General features: G+C 37.8%; 1 protein-coding gene across 1 annotated transcript in view; it reads right to left on the bottom strand.

Annotated features, from left to right (window-relative positions):
• LOC128638967 (sialic acid-binding Ig-like lectin 16) overlaps positions 1–20165 on the bottom strand; it is a 382221-nt gene that overhangs the window by 52491 nt on the left and 309565 nt on the right. The window contains 1 exon segment of the mRNA XM_053691109.1: positions 8947–8988. Within this exon segment, the coding sequence (XP_053547084.1) occupies positions 8947–8988 (42 nt within the window).

Here is a 20165-nt window from a genome sequence, read left to right as displayed (position 1 = left end):
TGCTACACCACTTTATGCAAAACGCAGGGTTGTTCCTGCCTATAGTCGGAATGTTCTTTACTCTGAATCCTCTAGGAATAAAGAGTTTCCTATGATAATCTGATAGGAAAGTTCCGTGCAACGTTAAATCGATCTTTCTTTTTTTCAGTTTCAATAATTTTGCATATAGGTGGGAGGGCTGTTCCTTTAAATCCCTATTAGGAACAGTAGCAAACCGGATTCTATTGGCATCATCCTCCGTATAATTGAATGTAGTAGCGCCTTGAACGTTCTCATCTGGTGTCTCCATTTCCCCCAGTGTTGTAGTCAGAGGCTCTATAGAGGGGTGATAGAGGGGGTGATAGGGATAGACTCCTGTTGCAGTGCGAGTCCAGGTGGATCTTCAATCTGGGCACTTTGGTGCCCGGAGGGTTGAATACCAACCTGGACTGGCACTGTTATCTGTGATACCAAAGGTTAGGGAGTATTATCCAGATGTTAGCAGTAAAGTGTATTCTGATAGCTAGTATAGCCATACTAGGTGATATGTTTGATTCAAAATTATGTCTATACCTATTCCCAGTTTAGAAATAGTCAGGTAAATTTGACACGGTAAACTACACGCATCGTAGAGATGTTAAGTGTTGTAACTATCTAGCTCTTATAATAGATAGTGTTAGATTGTTAAGTGCATTGAGATTGTAACAATTGAACTGCTCTATATTGTAACCGTTTGTATTCACAATTTTGTTTTTAGTGTACACCGCGGCCGGTTGCCATGCCGACGCTCTGACATGCGCAGTCTTGCGCACAGGACGCCGGGTGACTTCCGGTATCGCGGTGATAGTCGGTGGAGGGTTTAAAAGGCATTCAGGTATGTACACTGTTGTAAAGTCTGAGGACGAGGTTAAAATCCTCGAAACGTCACTTTGTTAAAATAAAGCGGTAATTGCTTTAAGGTACAAGTCCTGGTGAGTGCTCTTTTCTTGGATATTTGTAAAGGCACACTGCGGCATTGGATGCACCCTGGGCGGTTGAACAGCGGAGTGAGTGCAGAGTTCATTTGGGATTTTGTGTACTACGGTTTAACTCTGGCACCCTGAACTATTAGATTTCCCTACCTCTGGCTATTCTACTGATTTAAACCGGTAGCGGTTTTTTAATACACTATACACGATGGATTACAATATAGAGCCTCTGACTACAACACTGGGGGAAATGGAGACACCAGATGAGAACGTTCAAGGCGCTACTACATTCAATTATACGGAGGATGATGCCAATAGAATCCGGTTTGCTACTGTTCCTAATAGGGATTTAAAGGAACAGCCCTCCCACCTATATGCAAAATATTGAAACTGAAAAAAAGAAAGATCGATTTAACGTTGCACGGAACTTTCCTATCAGATTATCATAGGAAACTCTTTATTCCTAGAGGATTCAGAGTAAAGAACATTCCGACTATAGGCAGGAACAACCCTGCGTTTTGCATAAAGTGGTGTCGCATTTTGAATAAATGCGCTTTAGATTTGATGCTTCTGGTCATTGAAGAAGTGAGAATATTACTGGATAAAGTCGATGTCGAAATTCAACAATTTGAATTTACACACATAACGACACTAGAAGCCGATCAAGAAAACAAATGGTTAGAAAAATTAACCAAACAAGTACTGGATTTCGAAACAGAATTGCTAACTTTCAAGAATCGGAAGTGGGATGCTGTAGAATCTGATTATAAAGAGAAAAAGGTCTATAGGTGGTTACTTTCGGCAGAAGAAAGACAGAGGACCTTTGAAATCAGACCTAGGAGACCAAGATTCTACAAACCAAGAAATATGACCACAATAGATTCTTCCGGCAATAGCACTGACTCAGATGGGATAACATCTACCGAAGCATCACAAAGATCATTTGATGGGGGGATCACTACAAGATCAAAAAACTTGGCAGGCATCGGACGCACATCAGGAGAGGGGGTGGTAAGGGGCAGACCACCCAGAGCCAAACGCAGAATGTAACGAATGACATAGTAATCAACCTCAGCTCTTACCAGTTGTCAGCGTTGGAGATCAAGATACTAAATAAAGGCTTGTCGTTTATCCCAACAGCTTTCTACAAACCCTTTGATATGTACATAGATATGCAAAAATTTGAACGGAACTTAAGATTGAAGGAGCATTTTGGTATGGGACTTGGAGATACTACTGAAGAAACTGCTAACATCCACAAATTAAAACCTAAAAGCACCTATGATTGCTCAAGTACAAATCCTAGCATTAAAACGTACAGTAGACTACTATTGGATGACACAGAGAGAATGTGTAATTCGGCTAAACCGGGTTGCAGAAACAACTTAACCAAAGAAGAAAAGAGAGCACTGGATAACTTGAGCACAAATAAAGATCTAATCTTTAGGGAGGCCGATAAGGGAGGCGCATTGGTCATAATGGACTATTCTTACTACAAGCAAGAGATACTTTCTCAGCTGACGGATACGGCTACATACAAACAACTGACCTACAATCCTACCATGTTGTTCAAGAAACAGATAGATGAAGTTTTGGATCGAGCATTCAGGATTGGATGGTTGACGAAACAAGAAAGGAACTTTATGGAAGTAAAGTTCCCAAGGGTTCCGGCTTTTTACACACTGCCGAAGATCCATAAGCACCCGAATTGCCCACCGGGCAGACCTATTGTGTCCTCCATAGGATCCCTCTTACAACCGGTAGCAGTATTTCTGGATAGTATACTCCAACCATGTGTCCGCAATATGCCTTCGTTTCTGTTGGACTCGATTAGTCTGATCAAAGAGATCAAATCATTTCCAACAATCAAACAACCCATCTTATTAGCAACATTGGATGTGGTTAGTCTGTATACCTCCATACCACACGAACAGGGGATGATGGCAGTTCGCAAACAATTGAATCGATACCCATACGTGGGACCTCCAGTAGAGTTAATCCTGGAACTATTGGATCTCTGCCTCAGCAGAAACTACTTCAAGTTTGAGAAATCGTTCTTTTTGCAACTACAAGGGACGGCGATGGGGTCTAATATGGCCCCATCGTACGCCAATTTATTTATGGCAGAATTTGAAGAACGTGACACGGATCTATTTCTACACCAACACATTAAATATTTCAAACGCTATATAGATGATTTGATCATTCTATGGTCAGGTACGGAGGAGGAATTAGATGATTGGCATAGGATATTAAACACCATTAATCCAAAGCTACAATTCAAGATGACCAAGAGTTCCACATCAGTAGATTTCCTCGACCTGCGAATATCTATGGAAGATGGTGTGTTGGGCACAACTTTGTACAAAAAAGGAGACAGATAGGAACTCATTATTGGAGGCTACTAGCTGCCATCCTCCATCACTCAAGAGGCTTTACCTATCTCTCAATTCAAGCGGGTTATGCGGAATAACAACAAACAGAGTAATGCCCAACAACAGTTGATAGAAATGAAAGCACGATTCTTACAGAGGGGTTACCAAGAGAAACAGATTAACCAACACTTCCAGAAGTTTACCTCCATGGATCAGGATACAGCTTTAAGAACTGTGACAAAAAGGGATAAAGAGAGAAGGATGATATTGACGACTACTTATACCTCAGACAAGCAGAACCTACAAAAATTGGTAAAAAAGAACTGGAATATCGTGGAAAGTGATAAAAATCTGCCATTTAGGGGTTCCAGATATCCACAAGTAGGCTTTAGAAGATCACGCTCTCTACGGGACATTCTGGTGAAGGTTGACCCTGTATTGTGCTACGAAAAATCGAACTGGCTACAGACTAAGAAACCTGGTTGCTATAAGTGTACGGGATGCACCACATGTAGTGGTTTATCTAACGCAAAATTCTTTGTTCATCCAACCACCAATCGCAGATACACTATCCGGCATAGAGTAACCTGCACGACGACGCATATAGTGTATTTATTACACTGTCCGTGTGGGTTATTCTATGTCGGAAAGACTATCGACGACTTGCGCACCCGTATGGCCAATCATCGTGCAGCCATTCGATTGGCTATAAAAAACAAGGGGTCAGACCAACCGTGGCACGACATTTTGCGCTGACTGGCCATACGGTTGCAGACCTGAGGTATGTGATCATCGATCACATTCCACCCCCAACTAGAGGGGGTGATAGGGATAGACTCCTGTTGCAGTGCGAGTCCAGGTGGATCTTCAATCTGGGCACTTTGGTGCCCGGAGGGTTGAATACCAACCTGGACTGGCACTGTTATCTGTGATACCAAAGGTTAGGGAGTATTATCCAGATGTTAGCAGTAAAGTGTATTCTGATAGCTAGTATAGCCATACTAGGTGATATGTTTGATTCAAAATTATGTCTATACCTATTCCCAGTTTAGAAATAGTCAGGTAAATTTGACACGGTAAACTACACGCATCGTAGAGATGTTAAGTGTTGTAACTATCTAGCTCTTATAATAGATAGTGTTAGATTGTTAAGTGCATTGAGATTGTAACAATTGAACTGCTCTATATTGTAACCGTTTGTATTCACAATTTTGTTTTTAGTGTACACCGCGGCCGGTTGCCATGCCGACGCTCTGACATGCGCAGTCTTGCGCACAGGACGCCGGGTGACTTCCGGTATCGCGGTGATAGTCGGTGGAGGGTTTAAAAGGCATTCAGGTATGTACACTGTTGTAAAGTCTGAGGACGAGGTTAAAATCCTCGAAACGTCACTTTGTTAAAATAAAGCGGTAATTGCTTTAAGGTACAAGTCCTGGTGAGTGCTCTTTTCTTGGATATTTAATATATATATATATATATATATATATATATATATAGTTGTGTGTATATGTATATATATATATAGTGTGTGTGTATATATATATATAGTGTGTGTGTATATATATATATATATATATATATATATAGTGTGTGTGTATATATATATATATATATATATATATATATATATATATATATATATATATATATATATATATATATATATATATATATATATATATATATATATATATAGTGTGTGTGTGTGTGTATATATATTTTTTTAAATACATATTTGTAACATTTTGTAAAAAAAAAAAATGGGTATGTACTTTGGTATGTACTTGGGGGGGGGGGCGCAAAATTTATCCTCGCCTGTGTAGCCAAAAATCCTAGTACCGGCCCTGTTTGTAGTTAATTTATTTAATTTATTTAATGATAGTGTAGTGTTAGGTTTAATTGTAACTTAGGTTAGGATTTATTTTACAGGTAATTTTCTCTTTATTTTAGCTAGGTAAGCTATTAAATAGTTAATAACTATTTAATAGCTATTGTACCTAGTTAAAATAAATTGAAAGTTGAATGTAAAATAAAAATAAATCCTAAGATAGCTACAATATAATTATTATTTATATTGTAGCTATATTAGGGTTTATTTTAAATGTAAGTATTTAGTTTTAAATAGGATTAATTTAGTTCATAATAGAAATATTATTTAGATTTATTTAATTAATATTTAAGTTAGGGGGTTGTTAGGGTTAGTGTTAGACTTAGGTTTAGGGGTTAATAAATTTATTACAGTGGCGGCGGTGTAGTGGGGGGCAGGATAGGGGTTAATAAATGTATTATAGGTGGCGACGGTGTAGGGGGGGCAGATTAGGGGTTAATACATTTAATATAGGTGGCGACGGTGTAGTGGGGGCAGGATAGGGGTTAATAAATGTATTATAGGTGGCGACAGTGTAGGGGGGGCAGATTAGGGGTTAATAAATTTAATATAGGTGGCGACGGGGTAGTGGGGGGCAGGATAGGGGTTAATAAATGTATTATAGGTGGCGACGGTGTAGGGGGGCAGATTAGGTGTTAATAAATTTAATATAGGTTGCGGCAGGGTCCGGGAGCGGCGGTTTAGGGGTTAAACTATTTATTTAGTTGCGGCGAGGTGCGGGATCGGCAGGATAGGGGTTAATAACTTTATTATAGAGGGCGGCGGTATAGGGGGGCAGGATAGGGGTTACTAGGTATAATGTAGGTGGCGGTGGGCTCCGGGAGCGGCGGGTTTAGGGGTTAATACATTTATTATAGTTGCGGCGGGGGTCAAGGAGCGGCGGTTTAGGGGTTAATATGTATAGAGTAGCTTGCGGTGGGCTCCGGGAGCGGCGGTTTAGGGGGTAATAACTTTATTAGTTGTGGCGGTGTAGGGGGGACAGATTAGTGGTGTTTAGACTCGGGGTACATGTTAGGGTGTTAGGTGTAGACAGCTCCCATAGGAATCAATGGGATGTCTGGCAGCAGCAAACTTGTACTTTCGCTATGGTCAGACTCCCATTGATTCCTATGGGATCCGCCGCCTCCAGGGTGGCGGTTTGAAAACCAGGTACGCTGGGCCGGAAAAGTGCCGAGCGTACCTGCTAGTTTTTTGATAACTAGCAAAAGTAGTCAGATTGTGCCGTACTTGTGTGCGGAACATCTGGAGTGACGTAAGAATCGATCTGTGTCGGACTGAGTCCGGCGGATCGAAGTTTACGTCACAAAATTCTACTTTTTCCGGTCTCTAGCCTTTGATAACTAAGGCGAATCAGCCTCGCCACAAATACGCTGCGGAATTCCAGCGTATTTGAGGTTGACGGCTTGATAACTAGGCCCCTAAGCCTTTGAATTTGTAATTGAAACTTATTCAAATGTATTGTATGCCATGACTTATACCTCAATAAAAATATATTTTAATTAATGAAAATTAAACAAATATCCATTATTTATTTAGCTAGCTTTCACTGCATTTTTTTTTCTGTCATTAAATAATGAATGTATATAAAAAGGTAATTTCATTTCCATTAGTTGATTAATGGGGAATTACATTTTGAGTTAAATATCCCTTTAAATTAGAAACTAGTATGTGATTGAGATTTATATTTGTTGATAGAGCAAATATGTACTACAAAGAGCAAGAAAAGTGCACAAATAAAATAGCTGTATTTATATGAACTAGAACAGAGTATGCATGAACATGTAAGAAATAAAACATAAAAAGAGAGCAAATATGTAAAGTGTGCGTGTTTAAAAGGAATACAAAATAAAAAAAAAGTTATATGTTTCTATTTAAAGGTGTAATTAATGTATGCACATTTAAATTTTGACCAGAATAACTTGGGGACAAAGCATACAAGTTTTTTTTTTCCAATTTACTTCTATTATGAAATTTGCTTTGTCCCCAAGTTATTCTGGTCAAAATTTAAATGTGCATAGATTAATTACACCTTTAAATAGAAACATATTTGCAATATACAAGTATTGGCAAAAAATGCTTCTAGTAAAAGTTATCACTGTTTTAGCATTAACATTTTTCAGTGCACTAGGATTTTAAATACTGCAGCTGCTCAGAGTGCCATTGGGGATTGTATCATGTCAGCAATTAAAGGGACATGCCACCCACATTTTTTCTTTTATGATTTTGAAAGAGAATGCAATGTTAAACATCTTTCTAATTTACTTCTATTATCTAATTTGTTTTATTCTCTTGAAATTATTTGATGAAAAGCATATCTAGATATGTTCACTAGCTGCTGATTGGTTGCTGCACATAGAAGCCTTGTGTGATTGGCTCACCATGTACATTGCTTTTTCTACTAATAAGGATATTTAAAAAATGAAGCAAAATAAATTATGGAAGTAAATTGTAATGTTGTTTAAATTTCTATTCTCTATCTGAATCATGAAAGAAAGATTTTGGGTTTAGTGGCCCTTTAACAAATCAAGTCATTACCAGATGGTACAAGCCCCTTAGGTTCTCTGAGCAAGTGCTGTGTTAAAAATGCTGGTGCACGGTGCATACTTAAATACACTTTTGAAACAGTTACAGCATTTATTGGAAACATTTTTGCTATACATGTTTATTACAAAATGCTTCTATTCACAACTGAAATGCATCCATGTGGATTCTAATTTTGATTTGGAATGTCCCTTTAAAGAGACAGCTAGGTAGGTTTCTGGAGCAATACATGGCAGATAATAGTGCTGCCACCTAGTTTACATTCTTGCACAACTTCTCCCATATTGTGCTCAAGACACATACACACTCCTGACCCTGCTTTTCAACAAAAGAGACCAAGAGAATGAAGACAATGTGATAATAGAAGTAAAGTTGTTTTAAATTGCAGGTTCTATCTGAATCGTTAAACATAGATTTTTGGGTTTCATATCCCTTCAACTTAAAAAAATACATACAAGATATGCCATGTGTAAGACCCCAAAATATGCTTTAAGAGGTCAAATTTGTTAAATAAGAAGGGCTTAAAAAAGTTGTTCTAAAAGTGTTTTCTGATGGATTGTAATCCCACGGCCCCATTTGAACGCACAGGAAAGCAAATGAAATGTAATAGCTTTAAATGTAAATAAACATGCAAAAAGCAGTGGTGTGTATTTTGTACAACTCTACTGATTATAACAGACCCAATAGTATCATTAATAAGGGCTATAAAGTGCCATTTAATAATCCTTTAAAGACCAGCAACGTACCCTGTATGTCGCTAGTCTTTCTAGGGGGATTATGCAATTAATAGAGCGGTCTAAAATAGCGCTTGCGGCGGGACCTGCGCTATTATAAAAAAGAAAGCCCATTAACAATCGGCAATGTACGTGATTAATCAGAATAAGCAGCTTGGGAGTCCTTGTGATGCAGATTTGCTACCTCAAGTTGTGAAGCAGACTTTACCTTCTCTACCATCTCTGATTTGTCCAAGGTGATTGACAAGCCCTTGTCTCATGCACTTGGTTGCATGAGCGCAGTGGGTTGGGATGCTCAAGCAATTGCTTACACAGTGTTAAATGCAGGTGTCAAATGTCACCTCACAAGCCTCAAACTTGGGATGGACAGGTTATTTGGATGGAAATTTACATAAATGAGGCATTAGCAATCCGTAAACTAATAATGAAAAACATTAAGCAAATAATATAAAATATTATACCATGAAGATGTTTAGCTTGAATCTCTGGACTTCTTGGAGCATCTGAAAAAGTAACATTATTATTTAAGAATGATGTCATTTACGAAGGTAACATGAAATAACTATTTTGTAACTTTCAATAATAAAATAACAGAGCATACAATTTTATAATAAAAGAATTAGTTGAAATTGCTGGAAATATTTTTTTTCCATCCCAAGGTAGCACTTTCTGTTTCAACCATTAAATAGATACTTGCAGTCAAACATTTTCCATTAGTTATTTTAAGGAAACACATTTACTTAGCACAAAGGGATTTCATATTTAGCTTAGAAAATATACATAAAATGTGTCTATATATACGATGAAGAGAAATCATTTAGTTAATTGTAGTAATTTTATTTAGATTATTTTAAATTATATTTAAATTAGTGGGGGTTAGGGTTAGACTTAGGTTTAGGGGTTAATAACTTTATTATAGTGTCGGCAACGTTGGGGGTGGAAGATTAGGGTTTAATAATTGTAGATAGGTTGCGGCGACATTGGGGGTGGCAGATTAGGTGTTAATAAGTGTAGGTAGGTTGCGGCGACATTGGGGGTGGCAGAGTAGGGGCTAATAAATATAATGTAGGTGTTGGCGATGTTAGGGGCAGTAGATTAGGGGTTAATAGGTATAATGTAGGTGGCAGCGGTGTCCGGAGCGGCAGATTAGGGGTTAATAATATTATGCAGGTGGTAACGATTTTGTGGGCGGCAGATTAGGGGGTAATAAGTGTAAGATTAGGGGTGTTTAGACTCGGGGTTCATGTTAGGGTGTAGATATAAAAAGTATTTCCCCATAGGAATCAGTGGGGCTGCGTTAAGAACTGAATGTACTTTTTTGCAGGTGTTAGGTTTTTTTTTTCAGCCGGCTCTCCCCATTGATTCCTATGGGGAAATTGTGCATGAGCACGTTTAGCCAGCTCACCGCTAACGTAAGCAGCGCTGGTATTGAGGTGAGATGTAGAGCTAAATTTTGCTCAACGCTCCCTTTTCTGAGGCTAACGCCGGCTTGCAGAAAACTCGTAATACCAGCGCTGTCTTAAGTGAATGGTGATAATAAAAGGAGCGTTAGCACCGCACAGCCTTACCGGCAAAAACTCGTAATCTAGCCGATAGTAATTTTGAAGGACTGCAGCATACAATCAATAGTTATAATATGCCACCAAAATTTCATAGTGTTAATAACTAGGGGTATTAAACAATAAAAATACATAAAAACGACAAAACTAATATTAGATGAGGAGGGGCCCTAGTCCAAAGAACTCACAATCTACTGGTTAACAGATTGGGATAACTTTTCACATGGATTATAATTACAGCAGTGAGATAAGGCAGGTAATATTTATTTTGTTGGTTAGGATGAAGAGGAACTTCAGGAGGGATGTGGTAAGCCTCTCTAAAAAAGTAGTTTTACAAAGAGCATCTGAAGCAATACATGGTTTGAGACAGTCTGATGGAGCTGGGTAGAGAGTGGCAGAGAGTAGGGGCAGCACATGAGAAGTCATCAAGGTGGGAGGAGGGCAATAGTAATGTTAGAATCAGACAAAACAGGTCAGAAGTGGGTCTAGTAAAGTGGTTCAGGCAGTAAATGGAGATAATTGAGGAAATAAATATTTTGAACTGCATTTTAGAGCACATGGAGCCAGTGAATTAACTGACAGAGAAAAGTAACCAACATGGATATTTTACTTAGGTACCTGAGTCTACCTAAATAATTTATGAGAAATTGGAGGGGAAGAGAAGGGTTTGAGAAGACCACTTAGAAGTAGGTCATAGTAGTCAATATGAGATAAAATAAGTGATTGAATTCATATTTTGGTAGTTTCTTGGTTATGGAAAGTACAAATTTTACAGACTTGGGGGCCAATTTATTAATGCCTGGTGGACATGATACGCTGTAGCGTATCATGTCTACCAGACATCGCTGAATGCCGACAGCACACGTTGTCAGCATTTAGCATTGCACAAGCAGTTCTGGTGCAATGCCAGCCTGCAGATTCGCAGCCAATCGGCCGCTAGCAGGTGGTGTCAATCAACCTGATCGTATCTGATCGGTTTAATTGATGTCCGCTGCTCAGAGCAGGCAGACCAGTTAAGGAGCAGCGGTCATAAGACCGCTGCTTCTTAACTTTAGTTTCCAGCGAGCCTAAAGGCTTGCATGGAAAAAGGGGGAACAGGGGCCATTCGGCCCTGGTTAAATCGACCCCAATGTGTAGATGCTGGGCATGACAGGATTTGGCAAACAGCTGTATATGTGGAGTAAATGAGAGTTCAGCTTGAAACCAAGACCAAGACTAAGGGCTAGATTACAAGTGGCACGCTAACTGTTGAGTTTATCGCGCCTGTTTGAAATTACAAGTTGAAAGTAAGTGCGTTTCATTCAAGCGTAATTGAATTTAACGCGCATTCAGATAGCATGACCTCAGAGCTCTGGTTAATAACTGTTACACTTGATTAATAAGTTGCACAAAATACATCAAAATTACCTTAAACAGTACAATTTACACTCATAACACCATCTAATAAAAAATATTGACAAAAATATTGCATAAAAAAGTTATAAGAGCTCAAAGATATGAGGTCTCAGGTATTAGAAAAAAGGCAGCAAAGAGCTTTAACATAGAGATACATAAATATACATGTCTTTGGGATAATGAGCTAGGGCACTATAGTCACACTATAATCATTCAGCATGCCTGTTCTAGCACATTACACTGCTGAAACTCTTATTGGAGACATGAAAGTCATGGGAGGAGCTGCCATTCAAAATGTTAGGATTGCTTTGAAAGAGTCTTTCTTTTCTTTTGTGAATTAAATGTGGTATTGTAACAATAAAATATTATTTGTAGTAACCTTGGAACAATGTAAAAATAATAATACTAATAATAACAATATAAATAAATTATTAGAATTTCGGAATAACATAGATGCCGCCATGGATGAAGGTGGCTGAAGACTGCCGTTGTGGATAAGGTAGATGAAGACAACCGCCACGGATTCAAGTTAGGTGAGGAGAAACTTTTGGGATTTATTTTAGGATTATTTTTTTTATAATAGCTTTTTAAAAATTCTCTAACTTTTCATTTAGGATACGTTTTTTTTTTTGTTTGTTTTTTCAGAATAGCGATTTCTTATTTCTGATTCACAAAAGAGCTATACTGGCTTTATGGGAATGCACTACCAATAACCTTTTCAAGGCAATCATTTTTTAGGATATGTTTTTTTTAGAATAGGATTTTTTGAAGAATAGGGATTTTTTTTTTATTGGCCAAAAGATCTTAATCACTTTTAGGGCAATGCCCTACAAAATGCCCTTCTAAGGGAACTTAGTTCTAGCATAGGCCTGAGTTGTTTTTTTTTTTGGTAGTGTTTTTTTTATGTTTTGTTTTGTTTTTTGGTTATGTGTTTTTTTATTTTTTTTGTAATGTACGTGGTGTTTATTTATTTTTTTAACTTAGGGGGTGTAGTTTAGAGGTCCTGGGGGGTAGCTATTAGGGGTTAAGTAGTGTAGGGGTAGTTCCCGGGTGTAGGGGTTAAATAGAGTAGAGAGTTTATTGTTGTGGGATATTAGCAGTGTAGGGTTAAGTTGTGTATGGGGTGATTAATGTGGGGTATTGACTGTGTAGGGATTAAGTAGAGTAGGGGTTATTGAAGTGGGTTTATGTTGATTTAGGGGTAAATAGGTACATTTTTCAGGCTCTGTGATGTACAGCCATGTCCAAAAATATTGGCACCCTTTCATTTATGTCAGATAATGCACCACTTCACCCAGAAACTTGTTGCAATTACATTTGTTTAGGCCTTCTCATGTTTATTTCTTTTGTTTGTATTGGTATGACACAAAAAAGTGGAGAAAAAAAAAGCCAAAATCTGACACATTCCACGCAAAACTCCAAAAATGGACTGGACAAAATTATTGGCACCCTCAATTTAATATTTGGAAGCACACCCCTTGGAAAAAATAACTGAAAACTGAAATCCATTGCTTCCTGTAACTATCAATGAGTTTATTACACCTCTCTACTGGAATTTTGGACCACTCTTCCTTCAACCAACTGCTCCAGGTCTCTCAGATTGGAAGGGTTCCTTTTCCCAACTGCTGTTTTAGATCTCTCCACAGGTGCTCTATGGGATTGAGATCTGGACTCATTGCTGGCCAATTCAGTAATCTCCAGTGCTTTTCTTAAAACCATTTCTGCATGCTTTTTGACGTGTGTTTTGGGTCATTGTTCTTGCTGTAAGACCCATGACCTCTTTCTGACACTGGGCCCTACATTGCACCACATAAATCTTTGGTAATATTCAGATTTCATAATGCCACGCACACAGTCAAGATATCCAGTGCCTGAAGCAGCAAAGCAACCCCAAAAACATCAGTAAACTCCCACCATTTTTGACATGCAGGGACTGTATTGTCTTCTTTAAAAGCCTAATTTCTTTTTCTGAAAACACTACAATGATTGGCTTTACCAAAAAGCTGTAATCTAGTTTCATCTGTCCATAGCACATTCTCCCAAAAGGATTTTTGGCTTCCTCAGGTAATTTTTGGCAAATTCCAATGTGGCTTTTTTATGTTTCTGTGTCAGCAGTGGGGACCTCCTGGGTCTCCTACCATAGCGTTCTTTTTCATTCAGATGGTGACGTATAGTGCAAGCTGACATATTTGTACCCTGTGCCTGAAGGTCAGCTTGAATTTGTCTGGAAGTTGATCAAGGTTTTTTTATCCACCATTCAAACAATCCTTCGTTGTAATCTTTGATCAATTTTTCTCTTTTGTCCACATCTAGGGAGATTAACTACAGTGATATGGGCTGTGAACTTCTTGACAATGTTGCGCACAGTGGACACAGGAACATTAAGACCTCTGTAGATGGACTTGTAACCTTGAGATTGTCCATGGTTTTCCACAATTTTTATTCTCAAATCCCCAGACAATTATTTGCTGCTCTTTCTCTTCTCCATGGTCAGTGTGGCACACAGAGACACCACAACAGAAAGGTTGAGTACATTTTTCACCATTTTAACTGGTTGCTGGTGTGATATCTATATTGTCAGCACCTGTTAATTGATACAGGTGAGTTTAATTATAAATTACAGGAGCATCACAAACTTGGAATGCAATTATTTCTTACAATTTTGAGAAAGTGCCTATAACTTTTGTCCAGTCCATTTTTTGAGTTTTGCGTGGGAATGTGTCAGATTTGGCTTTTTTTTTTCTCTCCACTTTTTTTGTGGTCATACCAATACAAACAAATGGCTAGATTACGAGTTTTTGCGTTAGAGGCTATGCGGTGCTACCGAGCAGTTTTGTCTCACCGCTCACTTACCTACAGCGCTGGTATTACATGTTTTTACAAACCCATCGTTAAAAGACAAGAAGTGAGCGTTGAGCAAAATTTTGCTCATTACCGCACTCCAAATACCAGCGCTGCTTAAGTCAGCAGTGAGCTGGTCGTACGTGCTCGTGCACGATTTCCGCCATAGAATCAAGGGGGAGAGCCGGGCTGAGAAAAAGTCTAACACCTGCAAAAAAGCAGCGTAAAACTCACTTTAACAGCCCCATTGATTCATATGGGGAAATAAAATTTATGTCTACACCTAACACCCTAACATGAACCCTGAGTCTAAACACCCCTAATCTTACACTTATTAACCCTAATATGCCCCCCCTGACATCGCCGCACCTGCATTATATTTATTAACCCCTAATCTGCCGCTCGGACACCGCCACCACCTACATTATACTTATGAACCCCTAACCTGCTGCCCCCAACATCGCCGCCACCTTACATATATTTATTAAACCCTAATCTGCCGCCCCCAATGTTGCCGCCCACCTACCTACACTTATTAACCCCTAATCTGCCGCCCCCAACGTCGCTGCCACTATAATAAATGTATTTAACCCCTAAACCTAAGTCTAACCTTAACCCCTAACACCCCCTAACTTAAATATAATTTAAATAAATCTATATAAAATTACTATAATTAACTACATTAATAGTTACATTGTAGCTAGCTTAGGGTTTATTTTTATTTTACAGGCAAGTTTGTATTTATTTTAACTAGGTAGAATAGTTATTAGATAATTATTAACTATTTAATAACTACCTAGCTAAAATAAATAAAAAAGTACCTGTAAAATAAAACCTAACCTAAGTTACAATAACACCTAACACTACACTATAATTAAATACATTTACTAAATTAAATACAATTACCTACATTAAATTAGCTAAAGTACAACAAAAAATAAACACTAAATTACAGAAAATAATAAACAAATTACAGGTATTTAAACTACACCTAATCTAATAGCCCTATCAAAATAAAAAAAGCCCCCCAAATAAAAAAAAATTCTTAGCCTAAACTAATCTACCAATAGCCCTTAAAAGGGCTTTTGCAGGGCATTGCCCCAAAGTAATCAGCTCTTTTACCTGTAAAAAAAATACAAACAACCCCCAAACTAAACAGAAGTCACCGTGATAAAACTATCACTAGGCTTCTATAGGAGGCGCTTAACTCTTGCGAGAAATATATATAAAGGGTGCCGACATAAAGGTGTATGTGCTAGTATATGAAATGTGGAGGGATGTTGACTAGCAGTAGAGCAAATGACAATATTACACACCATATATACACATTCGGTATATTAAATTTCAGGTAAGTAATGCTATGATTGAGTGTCAAGAGTTGTACAGATCAATAGTGTAGGCAACCAGATCTAGAAAGTCCAGCAAGTTTCTTCAAATGTCCCATCAGTACTTAAACAGGCTGCTCTCTGTCTTCACCCAACTGGATGATGTAATTCTATGATGTGAAACAAAACCAAAAAACAGAGGCGCCACATGTGTAGATCAATAAAACCAAAGAATCCAATAAAGGAGCAGAAAAAGGGTACTCACTAACGAGCGGCACTCTCTTGTGCCAGTAGGGGCGGGCTGGTTTTCAACAGCAAACCAGCTGGCTGTGTGTTGATCTCCCCCAGATGAACTGGAAATCTTTGTCTCCTGGATGACAAACTTCGGCCGAAACTGCAGTGGAAGGAGGAGGAAGAGCTGGAGTGCCCTTCAGGTTACTGCTATGAGGGTAGTTACACCAACACCAGACTTATGTAAAAGTATAAAATCAGTATTTTATTTGTACAAAATAAAAATACCAAACGGTATAACAAATTACAGCTGGGTGATGACAACCTATCTCCCATAGACCATACAAAATAGCGACGCGTTTCTCGGGGAAACCCGTTTTCCTCAGGCTTGTATATTCATTGTGTACAGGGTGCCCTTTATATAGGGCTCAGTAACCTAATGTTCAAAATAAACCCTCCCCTTCCTTTGCACAGATTGACCTATCATGTCCTTCCTTTCCCAACACCTCCCCATTGTTGTGATGGTGTTCTATTCAATTAATTTAAAATTGTATGTTACATCTACATTATCAAGTATAATACCTTATATACCCATGTGTCTATAAAGGTAATATGTAGTGAGCGGTTAGATCGAAATTGACAGTTTCGATCATTTCCCTGTGGATGTTGTTAGCGGAGTAAACAGGCTAACATATGTTGCGTGCCTGGCCAATGGGTTACGACCATCGTTAGGGGCCTGTCCTTATATGGCATTCTCATTGGTTACGCTATATGCTGGCCTGTTAAAGATAATATCATCATGACGTAACGTCATGTGGTCGGGAATGTAGCGAATGGCTGATGCCCGTGATTCGACGTCAAAAAGACGACGCATGATCATATGATCACTACGGCCCGAGCGGTATAACTCTCTATCTATTGTGGTTGCATAAGGGCGAAATGATTACGCCCATATCTACTTCATAACACCAATGGAATAACGTAAATTGTGATTGGTATCGTGCATTGGGTTGTTTATAAATTTGTAATATTACGATCTATATAATAGAACATCAAAATAAGTGAATAAATATCGCTAATAGTGAATTACACATCATGGGCTCATGGCTATTCAGCATAAAGTCCACAAGTCAATATAAATAATTAATAAAGTGGTTAAACTTGTGGTTTCGACGATCAGAAAGATCTCTGAATTTTCCAGTGAATGAATCAAGACATAGAAAAAGACTAGGAGTAAAACCTTTTAAAACTACAAGATACACCAAAAATATGTGGTTTTTCCGTTCTGAAATCTATATGTTACCATTTAGTTTAATATATATAAATAAAGTGTCATGATGTGTGTAGGGTGACTAACTGGTGGATTTCAATAAAGGGACTTAGATCCGAATATATATATATATATATATATATATAGAGGATGAAATGGGAATAGTGAATTACATTTTAAGTGAAAACCCTAATGTAGTGACATTGTTACCCTATAAAATAAGAGTGTAGGGGTGTATAACTGGCTGACAAAGATTGTGAATTAGTGTTGTGAATGTGTGATAGGACCTAAATGTGATGGGTTGAGGTTAGATACTAATAATGTAGAAAAGGAAGAAGACATAAACTACAATGTATTAAATATGGTAGTCTAGATTCCTAATCAATATTTGATGCATTTGACCATAACTATAAATAGAATTTCTGTGGTCTAAGATTATATAATGCTTGTGGATACAAAACCTCCAAACAATGGGGTGTGGAAAAGTCCGCGAACAAATATACATATAACCATACATATATTGAAAGTAGCAAGTATCTCATATGTATATATAAACATGAATATCTACTCAAATGCTGCAGAGTCTATGACCTCATTAAGGCCAGTTGGAAATAAACTATTGAATTTGTAAATCCAGTAGGTTCTCCCTTTGTCTCAATTTGGAAAACCTATTGTACATATTACTTGGAGGAATTCTTTCAATGGTGTTATTTTGAATGAACATTTACCAGGAATATAGCTGTTGCACATATGTCTAGAAACACTATGTTTTAGCGATTTAGATTCAATATTCCTCAAATGTTCGCTCCATCTGGTCCTGACCTTCCTACAGGTCCTGCCTATATACTGAATCCCACATTGGCAGGACAGTGCGTATATTATATAATTGGAATCACAGGACAGTCGGTTTTTTATAGGTACTAACTCCTTTGTGTTGTTAGCTAATATGTTACTATGACCGTGTGTTATATATTTGCACATGTGACATTGTTTCTTTCCACATCTAAAGCCCCTGTTTTGTTGAAGGGTATGGTTATTATGAGTCTGATCTCGTCAGTCTGGCAATATAACAGATTTCCTTTTTGACATCACCACCTTACTTGGGGCTAGTTTTTGTTTATAAGTAGGGGCTCTTTTGAACACTAAATTTAGGTTGTAATGGAAGTGTTTTCTTCAAGACGGGGTCTTTTTAGAAGAATCGGCCAATGTTTCTTAAGAACTTTATTAATAATTTTGTGGTTTGAGTTGTATTGTGTAACAAACAAAGGTTGTTTGTTAACAAAAGTTTCCTTATCTCTGTCTTTTGATGAGACAGTAGGATAATAATTGTTCCCTATGAGATTTTTTGGCTCTCTCATAGCCCTTTGTAACTAATTCAGCCGGGTATCCCTTTTCAATAAATCTACATTTAAGGATCTGTGATTGGCCGATTGTATTGATCAAATGGTACTACAGTTCCTTCGCAGTCTGCAAAACTGACTGAAAGGGATATTAGTTTTCCATTTTTGTTAAATGGTTGCTTGAGAAATGTAAAAAATTGTTGTAGTCCACTTTTTGAAAAAGTGGACGTAGATATATTCTCTTCCTGATCCCAAGAAAGAATCACATCCAAAAATTCCTATATTTTCCTTTTTGTAAGGTATGGGTAAAACTAATGCCCATATTATTATCATTTAAGTGTGATACAAAATCTAAAGCTTCTGATTCTAGACCATCAAAAATAAAAAATAAGGTCATCTATATAACGGCCATAGAACACCAGATTGCCCTTCCATTCTGAATTGTATACATAATGGTCTTCATAACAACCATGAACAGGTTGGCAAAACTAGGGGCAAATCTGGTGCCCATGGCCGTTCCCCTAATCTGTAGATAAAAAGTATCAAGAACTGAAAATAATTATGTTTTAAAATAAAATTGATAAGTGAGATTAAATATTCCTTTGGATTGTAGGCATATACAAATCTCTATTCAAATATATCATAGTGGTGTTGATCCCCAAATCATGAGATATATTCGAATAAAGTGATCCGACATCACATGTGAGCCAAAGATAGTTCTTACTTTTATCCAATTGCACAAGAGAGAGTTTGTTGAGCAAATCTTTAGTGTCCTTAATATAAGATGGTAAATTAATGACATACCTCTGTAGGTAGATGTCAATATATTCTGACAATCTGTCGGTAATACTATTCATGCCAGCTATGATAGGCCTGCCAGGAGGCTCTTTTTCGTTCTTGTGCAATTTGGGGAGATGGTAGTAAATAGGTATGCTCGGATGGTCCGGAGTTAGGTATCTTTTCTCTTTTTTAGTGAGGATCTTTAGATTGAGGCCTTTTTCCAATAGGGTAGTAAGAGTTTTCATATACTCTGTAGTGGGATCATACTTAAGTTTAGTGTAATAATTAGTATTCTTCTAGAATCCGACAGGCTTCTTTTACATAGTCTGAATATTTCTGCAGTATTATGCCACCGCCCTTATCAGCCTTACGGATGACCAAATTATGGTCATCCATCAGACTTTTAAGGGCTCTAGCTTCATTGGGCCAAGTTTCTTTTTTACCCATGATCCTTTTTTGGCATAGATTCAAATCTTCTAAAACCAATTGCTCATATAAATCAAATATAAGACACTTCCTCCTTAGGCGGATAAAAGGATGAGGGAGGAGCCAATGAAGTGTGTATAACCCCTTCAAATAGTTCCTCCATTAGTGAGCTCGGATCATATGATATAACCATAGAAGGGTTTCTCGTCTGTCCTGAATTCAATAAGACGGGTAAACCCTCTACGTTTTGTTTCCTCAAAGCCTTCTATAGCCAAAATATCTCTGAATGGACAGTTTGCGGGTATATTTATTGAGATCCACAAAAAGCTCAAAAATGTTGTGAGGATTAGGAGGGCAATAAGAAAGACCTCTTCCCAAAACTCTCACCTCATCATCAGAGAGTATATGGGAAGAGAGATTGAATATACCCTTTCTTAGTTTTGAGAGTTTTTATTTTTTGTTGGTTTTTCCTCTCCCTCTCCTTCCCCGTTTGGGTAGGGTCTTTTCTTTTGA

This window comes from Bombina bombina, chromosome 8, assembly GCF_027579735.1.
Source record: "Bombina bombina isolate aBomBom1 chromosome 8, aBomBom1.pri, whole genome shotgun sequence".
Lineage (NCBI taxonomy): Eukaryota > Metazoa > Chordata > Amphibia > Anura > Bombinatoridae > Bombina > Bombina bombina.
Note: the sequence above shows the minus strand (reverse complement) of the source record. Positions and strands in the feature narration are given on the sequence as shown.